Source organism: Chenopodium album, chromosome 6 (genome assembly GCF_948465745.1).
Source record: "Chenopodium album chromosome 6, dcCheAlbu1.1, whole genome shotgun sequence".
Lineage (NCBI taxonomy): Eukaryota > Viridiplantae > Streptophyta > Magnoliopsida > Caryophyllales > Amaranthaceae > Chenopodium > Chenopodium album.
The window spans coordinates 718,528-733,407 of NC_137839.1; the positions used below are offsets into that span (position 1 = coordinate 718,528).

The 14,880-nt window shown below is 36.5% G+C and overlaps 2 protein-coding genes across 3 annotated transcripts; one reads left to right on the forward strand and one right to left on the reverse strand.

Moving 5' to 3' along the window:
• Window positions 1–595: 595 nt before the first annotated feature.
• On the forward strand, window positions 596–9,704 carry LOC145635493 (uncharacterized). Of its 2 annotated transcripts, XM_081686781.1 has the most exons (10): window positions 596–1,191; window positions 1,760–1,918; window positions 1,997–2,119; window positions 2,257–2,415; window positions 4,835–4,927; window positions 5,354–5,470; window positions 5,982–6,056; window positions 6,191–6,357; window positions 7,524–7,868; window positions 7,990–9,704. In XM_081686781.1, the coding sequence occupies exons 1-10, from the start codon at window positions 790–792 to the stop codon at window positions 9,335–9,337; spliced, it is 2,988 nt and encodes a 995-aa protein (XP_081542907.1). In that variant the 5' UTR covers window positions 596–789; the 3' UTR covers window positions 9,338–9,704. The 2 variants fall into 2 exon arrangements, with proteins under 2 accessions (XP_081542907.1, XP_081542906.1); XM_081686780.1 differs by having other exon boundaries at window positions 1,760–2,119.
• An 873-nt stretch (window positions 9,705–10,577) lies between these two features.
• LOC145634175 (uncharacterized) lies at window positions 10,578–14,663 on the reverse strand. Its single transcript, XM_081685590.1, has 4 exons — window positions 14,310–14,663; window positions 14,091–14,188; window positions 11,032–11,103; window positions 10,578–10,940 (listed from the first exon to the last, which is right to left on the reverse strand). The coding sequence occupies exons 1-3, from the start codon at window positions 14,569–14,571 to the stop codon at window positions 11,050–11,052; spliced, it is 414 nt and encodes a 137-aa protein (XP_081541716.1). The 5' UTR covers window positions 14,572–14,663; the 3' UTR covers window positions 10,578–10,940; window positions 11,032–11,049.
• Window positions 14,664–14,880: the final 217 nt, after the last annotated feature.

Genomic DNA, 14,880 nt, shown 5'->3' on the forward strand with positions numbered 1-14,880 from the left:
AAATTACAAAAACGAATGTAAGGATTATAGTCTAGTTCGTACCAAGTATGAAAATCCAAGCATCAACTATAAGACCTCATTATCACCCAAGTGTCCAAGTCTAACTCGTTTGCTAAGAGTATTTTAAATCCAACATTATCTTTATGATCAGTTTAAGTAATCAACACTTTACAAAGGATTGTCCATGAAATATGCAGTATACAATCTATACATACTATGTAGTACGGAATATATATTGTAATAATTAAACCAATATTGTCATATGTCACACTCTTCGTTAAAATCAATAAAGTTATAGGTCACACGAGCTAAAGAAATAGTTATTTAGTTATACAATTAAATAAATCTTTTATATAATTGCATAGTCAATTTTACAACTTAAATCCCGTCTAAAAAAAAAAAAAGCCTCCAAACTCTTAATACTTAAACTATTAAAGTATTTGGTATACCAGGTATGAGCCTATACTTTACTCGTGCAATACAGGTGTAAACTCGGAGTACATATGTTTGGGTCGCTTTTTTCCTTAAAAAAAAAAAAAAAAAAAAAAAAAAAAAGTATAAATGCTGGCTGAAGAATTTTGGCATCAAATAAGGGCTTAACCCCGCTTAAGGCCATCAGCTCCAAAAATAGAATTAAAGGTGCTACTTCAGTTTAGGGTTCTTCCGAGAATTTGGGGATTTACAAAATTTAGGGATTCGCAATCAATCCAAACAGTGTACAATTCAATCAATCTCCAACGAAATGATACGAGCAATTTAATCGATTCACTGAAACAATTTCCTCTTCAGATGATGGCAGTTATGGAAGACAATCAGCAGGAGGTGAAGGAGAGAGAAATCGATCAAAATACGATCAAGGACAACGACAATGGCGACGATAACAGTATAACAATGGCGACGATGAGTCGGAAGGAGAAGAGGAAGGCATTGAAGAAGATGAAGAGGAAGCAAGTGAGGAAGGAGATTGCGAAGAAGGAGAGAGAAGAGGAGGAAGCTCGATTGAATGATCCTGAAGAGCAGATGAGATTGCTGCGGCTGGAGCAAGAGGAAGCGGAGAGAATGGCGAGGGAGCGCATGGTGTTTGAGGAGAGAGAGAGGCAGTTTCTTCGAGCATTGGAGATGGAGAAGAAGAAGCAGGAGGAGGAAGAGGAGGAGCGGCGTAAACTCGATGAGGAATCGAAGAAAGAGCTGGTTTGTATTCTTTGAATTTTACTTATGTTTGATTGTTTTAGTTGCTTTGAATTTGAGATTGTGTAGAGGTTAAATTCGAATGCTTTCGAATGTGCATTTCGTTTTCGAGAATCTGTGTTTTGTAGTGATTGGAATTGCCAGTATGACTAGTATTATGATTGTAGTTTGATGATATATGATCTTAGTTCTGTTATTGGAGTGAGCAGTACTGTTGGTGGTGCTTTGATCCCTTTTCTAGTACTTGAGAGATTGTTAATCAACGGTGTTTTGATTACTGTAATAATCGAAGAATGTAACGTGTCTAAGGCGTTAGCTAAATGTGTTCAATATACAACGTGGGGGTTTAATTGGTGTGCTAAAAATATTTTCCATGTTCTCAGCAATTTAATTGCGATTGATTATATTTGTTTTCATATGTATACCAAATTACCAACTGATTTTCATCTTGTGTGTAATTGTTCTCTTCTATATTGTTACATATAATTTGTAATATTATCATAGGTGCTAGATAATTCATGTTCTTTTGTAGTTTTGCTAAATGTATGTTTTATGGAATGTTTGTTGCTAGGCTAATAATGAGAATGCTGGTGAGGCGAATGAAGATGATGATTGGGAATATATAGAAGAAGGACCAGCAGAAATAATATGGAAAGGAAACGAGATAATTGTTAAGAAGAAAAAAATCAGGGTGCCCAAGAAAGCTCCTCAGATTCTAAAAGAAAATCAGGTAATTGATGTGGATAATAAGTTGGCACTTTTGGGTTTGGCAAATAGTATCAATCCTAAAGTGTTAAGAACTTTTCAGGAAAGTGAAAGACCAATATCGAACCCTCTTGCTCCTCAGTCTGAAGCCTTTGAAGATTATAGGAGTGCAAAAGAGGTTCTAGAAAGTGTTGCACAACAAGTTCCCAACTTTGGAACTGAGCAGGTTTGTGTTTATACTTGTTCTGTTACACATCATCTCTATTTTTTCTATTTCTAGGCGTGATGTTCTCAACCATGTGAAAGGAGAAACATGTTTCAGTTTCCCTCACCTGATCTCCTTTTGATACTTCTTTATGGCAGGATAAAGCACATTGCCCTTTCCATCTAAAAACTGGTGTTTGTCGCTTTGGAGCACGGTGTAGCAGAGTTCACTTCTACCCAGATAAAGCTTGTACAATACTTATTAAGAATATGTACAATGGTCCTGGTCTTGCTTGGGAGCAGGATGAAGGGCTTGAGGTCTGTTATTGAAGCCATTGGGTGGTCCTTGTATCCTGAATGTCGTCTTATCTAGCTTTCAACCCCCACCCCCCTTATATTTATTCTTTTGCATGTTTTTAGATGCCGGTTTTTAGTGGTTGAGTCTGCTTACTTGCCCAATATGTACTCTTGCTTAACTTTTTTCTGCTGACTAGACATCCCTAATCAAGCTCACAATTCAAACGTGTGAGGTGGAGATTATTAAATTGGAAGTTTATATCCTGTTTTCAACTTTTTTTGGTCACTGAAACATTATTCATGGAATGTTAGGGTTATAATTCTGCTTCTTTATAACTGCATTAAGCAAATGAATTCTGTCCTTATATTGATGTCATCAGAGTCCTGCTCAAATGAGTGGTACTTTCCTTAACAGCCAATAGTCTACTGGGGAATTTTGTAGGCGCTGGAGATGGAGAACTGAGCTACATCCCATTATATCATGATCGGTTTTCTTTTCATTGCTTTCAATTGACATGCTGCAATGGTGGAACTTTAAAATGTTTTTAGGAAGTTGAAGGTTTGAACCTTAACCCTCTATTATGAAGAAAAATAAACTAAGACAACTTATTTAATAGGCAACATTATCCAATATGCATTTGGGTAACACATGCTTTTTATAATGACTTGGAAATCTTCTGCCTTTGGCCTGTTCTTTTAGTTCTAATGGTATATTAGTATATAATGTAATATACTATATTGTAAAATCACTATTGATTGTGACAAGCTAGAAAGAGAGTATTTTGTGCTCATATCTTTGTCTAATGAACTTAAAAGGAAGCAGACACAAGGCAGCACAAGCAACAATTAATACTCTTATCTTTTAATTGATCTTTATGTAATTCTTTACAATTAGGAAAAACAGCATATCCCAACATTAAACCAGATGCATGTTTCGGATAAGTTTAGTACAGGAAAGGAGAGAAAGTTAAGCTATGCCTTTGTGCCTCTTTTAAAAAAACCATCATTCTAAGAAGTCATGAATTTATCAGCGTAATTTTTAACTAGTTTCGTATTGTGGATAGGAACATCATTTGTGGTAGACTATACTTAATTCGTTCGAAATTAGTTGACACCTTTCTTTTTGGAATACATATATAGGCACAGTTTACCCTAACCTTACCAACGAACCCTTCACCTTGGCGGCTTGGCCAATCAGCTTGACAAGTTAATAGAACAACACCACCACCCCAATATCCGTCTACTCTGCCATCCCAACCCCATCCTTGTCATCATCTTCTTCTTGACCATAAAACTTATCCCTTTTCCTTTTCTATCACAAGAGTCACAACCCAACTATTGCCATCTTAATGTCACTATCGTCAACCTCACAAGACACAACCCGTACGGCCGTACCTGTTACTGTCCAGCCATTCCCTTCCTTATCATCATCTTGGATGGTTGAGATTTCTGGATCCCCTTTCAAAAAATATCCATAGAAGCCAAAGGAGAGAGATTGGATTTAGAGAGCGGCTAATCGAGTTAGGGTTTCAAAATTGGATTGAGTTAGGGCAGAGACTCGCACAATAACACTCGTGAGAGGCTTTGTTGGTGATGAAGTCGATAAACTCCGTCACACAATTTTGCTTTGAGCCTTCGCATCTTTTGAGATTTTAGCCATTAAAAAAGGCTTCTTGTTTTTGAAGGAGAGGGAAGAAAGAAAGGGTGAATAGGGTTGGCAGGGGATCTGTTGGAGTTGTGGTCATTGTCAGAGATTTGATGGTAGTGGTGATGGCGTTGGAGGTGGAGAGGCAAATATGATGAAGATTGTTGCTGTGATCACTAAGGAAAAATGATCATGGTGATGGTAGGCGAGAGAAGAGGAGTTAGTGTTTTTTTTTTTTTTTTTTTTTTTTTTTTTTTTTGAAACAAGAGTTAGTGAAATTAGTGATAGGTAAATTTGATATTTTAACATATAAAACTTACCTAAGATAGAAATGGGTCATAAAGGAATACGTGTCAACGAATTTGGAACGGAGGAAGTACAATTTCAGAATGTGCTTAAGATGAAGTGGTAAAGGGAAAGCTCATACTGGCGAAGTCTGTTGATGCCTATGAAGCTTTAACTTTCAGACAAGATTAAATTGTTTTGAAGATGAAACAAATCATAGAAATACTCTTCCTCGTTCACTTTACATGTCTTTTGTTGCTGTTTGTATCATGTTCTTTTGTTCTAAGGGGAAGTGAAATTGCTCTCCCTTTTCTGTGGCCTTTTATTTGATCCCTTTTGTATTCTGTTATGTTTGACTGATGAATGATGATCAAAGTAACGCACTAAATTTTCTTTAAGTTTTATTTATTTATTTATATTTATTTTATTTTTTTCCATTTTAAACATATTATCTACTTGCTCGCATTTACTTGAAGAAGTGATTGCTGAATGCTTTGCTTTCTTTGTTAGCATACGGATGAGGAGGTAAAGCAGAGCTTTGAAGACTTTTACGAGGATGTTCATACAGAATTTTTGAAGTTTGGAGAACTTGTGAACTTCAAGGTGATTTTAGTGCTAAAGGACGTGCTCAGTTTTCTTCTATTGACCTCTCTTTAATCACAATTCATAATTGGGTGCAGTTACTTAAGACAGTTCTTTGTTCACAAAAAGAGCGCCTATAATTTTATTGTGTTGTTTGTCATGCTGCCCCACTCTATTTTCTCCTGTTGTTAGGGGGGTTGAAGGACTTATTGACTTTTGGCATTGTCAATGAAGCATGTCACTTCTACTTGCTAATGTCATACAGAGTAAATAATTGTCAGCTAACTTTAGACAAGCTGTGTACTCTGTCAGTAGTTTCCTGGCGCTTTAGTATCAGTTGTTCTATTGAATATCTAGTTATGTATTATCACTTCTACTTCCCCATGATGCATTGTTGAGGAACTTTTGTAAGCCTGACCTGGTTCAATGGGTAATTGCTTTTCACAGGTGTGCAAAAATGGTTCTTCCCATTTGCGGGGTAATGTATATGTACATTATAAGTCATTGGAATCAGCTATGCTTGCATACCAGTCTACCAATGGTCGGTATTTTGCTGGGAAACTGGTAAGGTAGTCATGTTTTTAAGTATATATTAGCACTCACATTCTAGTTTTTGTAGTGTTTATATGATTGTAGTGTTTATATGAAAGTCAGGGCAACATAAATTGCGCAGAGCTCTGTTTGTCTTACCCGTTCAATTTCTACATTAAACCGTTGGTCAAAAAGATAACCAGTTAGAGTACCACTTCACGTTAAGTGATACACAGTTTACTAAGGTGTTGGATACTTTTCATTCTGAGAACTATGTCATGTGGAATTGGCTTGCAATGGATAGGTTCCTTATTCAATTTCATTATTAGAGGACAGAAAATTGAATTTCCTAGTTGTATTATCAGTCTCACGTGATGTTCTAGAATTAACTTGAAAAATAGGATGAGAAAATTGCATGTAAAACATTTACTATGCATGAAATTGCGCAACTTTTCGGGGAAATTCCAAATAATTAGTTTGATATCTGCAGAAGATCTATGTGTAAGTGAAGATTTATGTACTAATTGCAAATTGTTCTTGACAGCTGACCTGTGAATTCATTAATGTGACAAGATGGAGGGTTGCTATATGTGGGGAGTATATGAAGTCAAGGTTCAAGGTATGGTCACAAACTTGGGATTGAATTTCCCCAGGTTTGATCACCATTTACTTTCGCCTTTGATGCTTTTTAGAGTGTTTTGACAATTATGAACAGTGATCTTTATATCTTCATGTTTGCATTTTCTATAACAGAGTTGTTCCCGGGGATCAGCTTGCAACTTTATCCATTGCTTCCAAAATCCTGGTGGAGATTATGAATGGGCTGACTGGGATAAACCAGCTCCGAGGTACTGGCTTAAGAAGATGGCTGCTTTATTTGGATACACTGGTGACGATTTCACAGATGAAGTTGGTCTGAGGTGTGTGATAAGTTTATAAAGATAATATATGCCTATGTATGTCCATTTGCATATCTTCTATGTTTGCTTTCAAGTATATATTGCCTTAATTTTAGCTTGTTGCTCTCTCTCTCTGAAAAGTGAGCAACTGTTTTGCTTAGGAAATGAATTGAGGGTTTATTTAATTTTTATAAAGAACCAAATGTATGAGGCAAACTGGTAAATTGCTATGTGAAATAGTGAGTAAAGTATTATGATTGAACCTAAATATAGCAGAAAATGTATTGACTTTTACAGATGCAGTGATCAACAAATATGGATCATGACAGAGTAGCCTACTTGATAGATGTTGCTGAGATGGTTATCCCGGCTCTATTATTTCCTAAACTTTTCCTGTCTGCTGGATTTGCAAACATAGTGATGCTGCTATTAGGTTAAAAAACCAGAAGAATTTTGTGTTGGCATCTATTTGCTAGCGATTGAGCTTTCCGTTTATATATATTTTGTATAAACTTATCTCATTTTCTTTTCTATAAACTGCCTTATAATAACTTCACTAAGATAATACCTCTGGACTGTTACAGTGCCCATAGCGTCTGCAGTAGTATAAAATAGTTTGAATATTCTATAATCTTGACTTCCCTGGATTGCCCCTGAGCAATCTACAGTTGAGTGTGGTCACTGTTGTGAAACATGAAAGAGAAATGCATGAATTTTCTGACATCAAAGGAATTGACATCCATTTTATGAGGAATAAAAGCCCCTATTGTCTGAGGTGGCTTATTACCAACCCCCCCTCTCCTACTTCCCTCCCCCCCATCCCCAAACAGGCCTTTTTGTGGGGAAAATTTTGAATTTTGTTAATTTGCAGTACACTGAATAAGATTAATTGGATAGGATCTGTGAGGGAGCAAATTTTAGATTCTACCTTTGCTGTTCTTTTGACTTGTACAAGTGTATTATTTTGTTTTGCTGAGTCTTGTTCTTGCTTTATTGTTATTTTTTAAAATCCCCTTCAGCCTTCTCACTCACCTTCACATGTATGTAAATGTTTGCGTTCTACCATCAATGAAGATTCCTTTTTAATAAAAAGTTCATTTCTCATACTGTTATAACGCTATATCACCTTAATGTACCCACACCTAGCTTAATAGTGCATGTTATTTATGTTTCGTCTTTTGTATCAGGCACCATTCAAGGAGATCAAGGTCCAGAGGTTTAGACAGCCTTTATAGGAAAAGCTTATCTGATGAGGATGATGGTTACAAGAGAAGGCGCGGAAGGCACAGTCCGCACAGAGGAGATGGCAGAGAGACCAGCAATCTTGACAAGGAGATGCATGAAGAAAGAAGAACCTATCTAGATCATCGTTGCTTCAAGCACCATGAAACTCATAATGTTGATGTATCAGAGGGGAGCACTGATGGTCATAGATCTGTTGTTGGCATGAAGAGAAGCTCGAAAAAGAAGGAAAGGGAACGACTGTCAGCAGACCAAGACAACAAGAATAGAAAAATTGAAGCTATAAAAATGTTTGTGTTTTACCATCAATGCAATCCTTTTAATTTTTGATTATTTACCTACTTATATGCTTTATGTACCCACACTTCTGCTTAATAGTGCAAGTTATTTATGTTAAGTCTTTTGTGTCAGGTACCATTCAAGGAGACCAAGGTCTAGGGGTTTAGACAGCCCTCATAGGAAAAGCTGTTCTGATGAAGATGATGGTTACAAAAGAAGGCGCGGAAGGTACAGTCCGCACAGAGGAGATGACAGAGAGATCAACAATCTAGACAGGGAGATGCAAGAAGAAAGAAGAATCTGTCAAGATTCTCGTTTTGATATATCAGAGGGGAGTACTGATGGTCAGGGATATGTTGCTGGCATAAAGAGAAGCTCAAAAAAGAGGGAAAGAGAGAGATTGTTTACAGATCAAGACAACAAAAGTAGAAAAGTTGATGCTACTTCCTCCAAAGGCGAGACTGCAGAGGGAGGAGTAAGTGACAGATACCATAAACACAAGGGTAGAAGCTCAAGTAGACAGAACGAAGTTGCAGAGTCAGCTCGCGAATGTCGCCACAATAAAGTTGACAAATCTGATGTGGAAAAGAGTCCTTATGGAAAAAAGAATCATGATGAATTTCATAGGTATAAAGATAAACGTGTCACTGCAAAGAAAAATGAGGCAGCCTCCTTAAATTATAACTCTCATGGTGATAGTCAGAACAATGAGGAAGATGAACACAGTCGTAGTAAGGAAAAATCAAGGACGATGAAAGATGAAGCAGAATCATCCAGCAGTGCTTCTCAATGTTCTAATGATGGTAGGCTTGTAAAGGTCGAAAAGAGGCAACAAAAGAAAAGAAGGAAAAGTTCGAGGTTTAAGGATAAGACACGTGCTAAAAAGGATGTAAGAAAAAACTCAAGGCTACAGAAACAGTCAGGCTCTACAGAGACAGAGAGTGATGAGGATGATGATAGACACCATAGACATAGTAGACAACATTCAAGACACGTGATAAATGATGTAGAAACATCAGATGGAGATAAACTTGGCAGGTATGAGAGAAGAAGATCTTACAAGAGTCGAAGAACAAGGTCTAGGTCCAAGTCCAAGAAAGAGTCAGATCTTGCAGATACAAATAGAAATATGTCACAAGAGTCGGCACCTGAAAGTGACCACAAAAGGCCTGATGAAGAACGTATGTTACAGGTTTATAGAAGCGATGAGGAAGCTACTGCACCTGGAATGGTAGCAACTAGTTTGGGCATTGATAATGAGGCGAAAGCTGAGCTTGAAAAGGCTTGTCGTCTTGCTGCTTTGAAGAAGTTGGAAGAGATCAGAATGAAGAAAGATACTCAGACTTCACACAGTAGGGAGCCTATTGAAAGTTTGAAAATTTGCACAAAAGAAAATTATGTGGAATGTAGAGTCCTGGAGAAAGCTAATTCAAGTAAAGTGGAATTATGTGAAACTTCTATAGAGAGGAGAAGGATTTAGTTTTCAATGAGGTCAGTAGATTTTCAGGTTAATAATTTGCGCCCTTGTTTTGCCAGCCAATATCTGAATATCGTAAAGCATTCTACATAATGCTGTAAAGTAGAGCAAGCAAGGTATGCTATTGCCATCAGATGCCTGTCTGGATGCCCGTGTATTTTGCAGAAACGATGAATTGGCATTCTTCAGGTGTATGTCTCCATTGATGATGGTTGTGTGAAGTGTTCATTTCTGTGGAAAGTTAAAGTTCATCTTGTATATACTTCATACACTTAAAGGGTTGTTAGGGTTTTAGATTTTGAGATGAAAAAACAGCCAAAAGGAAAAAAAATTATTGATATAGAACTTGGAAGAAATTTTGTTCATCCAATATGGTAAAAAATGCCTCTGGTTAATGGTTCTTATTAAACCTTAAATGAGAGTGTCTGTCCTACATCATCCCATTCCCCACATATATGGTATTCCACTTGTTTTTGGTCGCAACGGCCAAAGATCAGCTTCTTACTCCTACTAGGAAATTGAATTGTACGAACTGGTATGGTGTTGCAAGAGATGTGAGACTGAGATTCACATCCTTGCGCATCAGGTGTTTATTTTATCACCATAAACGTCCATGAAAAAATTATTGAATATTTTTAGGGTTAGGAGATATAAGTTCATAGATGATTATAAAAGATGGTGTTGGAAGGGTGCTAGTGGTGGCGATGCGACGAGAGAAGGGGGCTCTGATGATATGGTGGAAGATCTTACTGCTAGACTTGGTGTCACAGTGGCAAGGAGTCTTCGAAGGTTTTTGCTTTATGGGAGATGACTTTGAACCATGCAACCATGTAAACAGATCCGGGCATAGTGTGGCTCACTTAACTGCTAGATTAGTCCCAATTGATTGGGTAAAGCAACTGTAACCTTAGCAGATTTTGACATCACCCCGAGGTCCGAGTCATGCAATAAATTTACGTAGTATATAAGGTGAAGAGAACACAACTAATTGCAGTTTCGTTCATGATGTCGATAACTCCGAAAGAGATTATAAGTATGCTCGTCTTTATTTGTAAGCAGCAACTAATTTCCACAAAGTCATCAGTATGCTTCCTCTCCCAATCAATATATTCACATTTATTATATTGGAAACAGGACATTTTTTGTGGTCAGAAAATAGGGCGTTTTGTAAGATGTGTTGCAATTTGTGAAATCCAATTGAAGTTAGTTGGTACACGTTGATTTCCATCTAAGCATAAGTAGATTATTGAAAGAGCTTTAAATACCAGGATGTAAAAGCATCAGTAGGACATTCGAATATTAAAGGAACAGTTACATATTTAGATGATAATATGAATGTAAGCAATAACTTGAAGAGAACATGATGGTTACAGCAAATCAAAATGATACAAAAAGAATACATGGTGACCAGAGACATCAACAGGCAGATTTGGCACTTGAGGAATCACCACACCCTGCGCTTACATGAGATATTATGCAGGATAAAGCCGTAAACCTTCATTTCAGACACGACTCCCTAATTCCCGTCAGATTCAACCAATACCATCTGTACTTAGTATATATTACAATTGAAAGGGTGTACAAACCCTCATTCTATATATGATTCCTGCAAGAACCGTAAACAAGTGAGGGACTCAGGGATTCACAAACCAGAGCAATGAAATACACAAGGGGTTTTTATAATCAATATTTTATACCTGCAATACATCACAAGTTTAAACAGTTGGTCTCTTGCTTGAAACTTCTTTTGTCAGAACATCTCCCTTCTCCTACAAACAATTCCCAAATTTTAGTGTTTATATACAGCAGTTGCTTGTGACGGTGTTAAGTTCTGCCCAATGATACCAAAAATTACTACTTTGTATTAGTTAGATGCCAACCCCTGTAGCAGCAATTCATAAAATACAGTTCATGAGTCATGACATAGTAATGCAATTAATACCTCTGACAAGCTAATTATACAACTAACTGAAGTTGATTGGTGGTCAAATAGACGGAAAACCAGTGTAGCACAACTTTGTTTTTCTTCAACTGAATCTCAAGTATATTAACTATGCTACGTGGTCTCTTCACATTACATATTACTCCAGGTAACCTTATGGGTCATGGTTCATGGTATTTTAACTATGAGAAAATTGCACGCATTTCAAAAACAGGTACCTCTATACTTTGGACATAATTCTATAACCGTTTCCATGTAGCACAGCATCTTAGAATTTAGATATTTCTAGCCAGTAAATCAGACAACATTCTCTCTCAGAATATACATTCTCTGTAATCCACATGTAAAAGCCTTTACCAAGATTTAGGTACATTCTACAGTGTAATGTGATAATTTCTTTCAAGTTCAAATCTTCAAACCGTAGAGAAATGCACCACAGAGATAATCTCTACCAGCATTTGAGAAATGCAACAATCACACTTCAATAAGCTTATGATGAAAAGTGTAAAAAAGAAACGCAATTGATTAAGGGGAAAAACTTTCACTGGAAGTGACAAGGGGCCAAAGAAGTATCTAACACTTGATCAATATTTGCAGCAACCAAAACTAAAAATCTTTTTAAAGGGGAAAAAACATGTCAAATACAATGAGGTGTTTGATAAAGAATAGATTAGTAAAAAGAGAGTACAATTAACCCATGGTAGATGTAAGTAGTCAATCTACTAATAAGTGGTGGTTGGTATAGACTATAGAGTAGAATGAGGTGTGCGTGTGCCCACTCTTTTCCGTAAACTAATTAGAGAAATAAATCCAAGAACAAATTTATTTCAATAACAAGTATACAAGCACCAATATGTGCTACAATTCAAATAACATAGATCTAGCCTATATGACATTTGATACATTCAAAAAGCTAGAAGCTACTTGAGAACTGCTAGTTTACCAAATGCAAAACAGAAATTACTGTTTACTGAAATATAAGTTTTTAACTATACTACTTTTTATAGCTCATTTGAAATATATTGAGGGTAATTACAGAAAAAGAAAATAAACAGTGGCATAATGAATGGAATAGAATACAAACAAATACAGAACTTTGTTTTAAAAAACCTTCACTAACAAAAGCTAACAATGAAATTAGAAAGATTCATGTTCATCCAATTAGAATGTGATCATATTTTATTATTACGACATGATTGCTTAAAATTAACACCAAAAGTCAAGAAAAGTGTCACAATTTCAGATCTACATCTCGTAGTCACCCTGTGCATTCCCTCCCAAATTAAACTCTGTAAGCCAATGACATAACGGTGGCAAAACAACTGGATTATTGACTAGAACGAGCTTTAACTGAGCCTCAAACGTAACATCTTGTATCTAGAGCCCACCCTTCAAGGCTTGAAGCAGTTGCAATGAGTTCCACATTAACAGTCAAAAAAGCAAGTCAAGTTGGGCATTGCATTGATATGAACTATATTATTTAAGTCCAACATATCTTCCTCATTATAAAGTTAGCCCTACACCTAATGTTTTACAGTCCACTTGAAGCCACCAATACTTATTGAAGTGAAGTGCTAATTCACAAGACAATAATATCCTTATCATACTTTAGTAGCAGGGACAGTATATGAGCAAAATGCAGGAGAAGTCCTTAACACTAATGTCACTCCATAAGAAATGTTTTACACATGGAAATGATGGAATCATCAAGTCTCATGGATATTGATCACTAGTCATCCTTTCAGCTTCTAAAGAAATTGAAGTTCTCAAGGCTAATTATATTAGGCCAAAAAAAGGCATTGACTAAAGAATCCGGGATTTGAGTAAAGAGATTTGTGCACACAGGATATTAATTCCCTTTCAGAGTCAACATTTCAAATATTAATTCCCTTTAAAGGTCAACATTTCTTAGCTTCAAGGGGGCTGAAATTATGAAAATCCTTAGATGTACTCTATGCACAAAAAATATGCCTCTTTAGATAATACCACATTGCTGAGCTATAGGGCTTAACTAAGTATCAATTCTCACTGACAGCCAAAAAAACACTATGTACAAGATACAAATTCCAAATTTCTTATGGTTGAAGTACAAACACACGTCATTCTAATGATTTTCTAGGAAGGCTATACTTTGATTACTTTCCCTGCCAAACCTGCTAAAGCTCAATGAAGTCACGAAGAGAACCTTTCACAATTAGCAGCAACAAAGATGACCTTGTCACGATCCAATCAAATGCAAGGTCTTATATGCATAACAAACCTTTGATCTTTGACTTAGTATTAATTAATGGGTGTGATTTCTTAAAGGCATAGAGACAGGACATGGTCATCTCATTTCACATTTCACTCTTTTATGTGTCCGTATCACACCTATACTGGCCGAGTCCATTTCCGATTCCACACAAAATAGCAGTCAAGAACTAGAAATCAGGCAATCTCCATAACACTCACAAAGAAATAGCAACTATCAATCGAAAACATATCCAATTTACTCAAAACCAACAAAAAAGGAATCACTTTACTTCTGTGTGACACATTCTAAACCCACAACAAATCACACATTCATACTACAAGATTAAATCTACAAGTAAAGCTAAGAATTGGGCAATTCTGGGACAATAGATTACAACCTAAGTTCATTTCTTCAAAACACAAAAACACCTCAAATTCACTACAGTTTGTAACACATGCATGAAAATTTCTATAAACATTGAGATAAAAACATCAGTGTATTACATAAAATCTCAAAAAAAAATAAATCAAAGAAAACAACAAAAAAAAAAAAAAAAAAAAAAAAAAAAAAAAAAAACATACCATTCCTTTAGATTCATAATAATCATTCAATGCCCATTGATATCTCGATTGATCCAACCCCAACCAATTCGCCACGTACTCATCTACACTCGCATGAACTAAATTTTCACAAAAAAAAAAAAAAGAAAAAAAGTAAGAACAAAAAAATACCCAAAAGAAGCAACAATAAAGTGAGTAAGTAAAGAATCAAGAAAAGGGGAAAATGGGTAAAAACGTTACCGTTTTGAGCTTTAGCAATGGCTTCCCAGAAGAAAGCGAAGCGGTCACTGGCAGGTTCAAACTTGGCCGGAGGCGGCTGAACCGGCGGCGGAGAATTGACGGCGATTTTTTGGTGGGGTTGTGAAATAACGGCGGGAGGAGCTTCGGAAGTGGGTTTAGGGGTCGGAGGAGGAGTCAGGAATACGGTGTATGGTCCGATCTTGCCGATTGCCGGCGGCGGAGTTGGCGGCGGAGGTGATGTTGGGTCGTTTGATTTCGCCATTTTCCGGCGAGGGAGGAGAGAGAATGAGAGAGTGAGGGTGTAGTGTGAAGAGGAAAGAGGGTAAGAGATGAACTTTACTTGGTTTTTTTTGGTGGCTTTTTAACAAGTTTAAAAAAGAAAGTTATTGTAGATTTTGTAAGGTTGTACTTTAACTATAGACCATTAGACCACACCCAACTCAACCTAATTAGAAATCGATTCAAAAAATTTCTGATTTAGATTTTGACTCGTATGAACACAATAATTTAATATGATTCTAGTTTATAGATAGAACAATTCTAACCCGGTTTTACCGAACACGACTCAGAC

What these genes read in the sequence shown, in the direction of transcription:
- LOC145635493 (XM_081686780.1), top strand. Translation starts at nt 790, where the DNA reads ATGATGGCAGTTATGGAAGACAATCAGCAGGAGGTGAAGGAGAGAGAA. An exon ending in GGTATTTTGCTGGGAAACTG is followed by an intron (nt 5,471 to 5,981) that starts GTAAGGTAGTCA and finishes TGTTCTTGACAG; the next exon opens with CTGACCTGTGAATTCATTAA. An exon ending in ATATGAAGTCAAGGTTCAAG is followed by an intron (nt 6,057 to 6,190) that starts GTATGGTCACAA and finishes TTTCTATAACAG; the next exon opens with AGTTGTTCCCGGGGATCAGC.
- LOC145634175 (XM_081685590.1), bottom strand. Translation starts at nt 14,571, where the DNA reads ATGGCGAAATCAAACGACCCAACATCACCTCCGCCGCCAACTCCGCCG. An exon ending in CATTGCTAAAGCTCAAAACG is followed by an intron (nt 14,189 to 14,309) that starts GTAACGTTTTTA and finishes GTGAAAATTTAG; the next exon opens with TTCATGCGAGTGTAGATGAG. An exon ending in ATTATGAATCTAAAGGAATG is followed by an intron (nt 11,104 to 14,090) that starts GTATGTTTTTTT and finishes AATTGTTTGTAG; the next exon opens with GAGAAGGGAGATGTTCTGAC.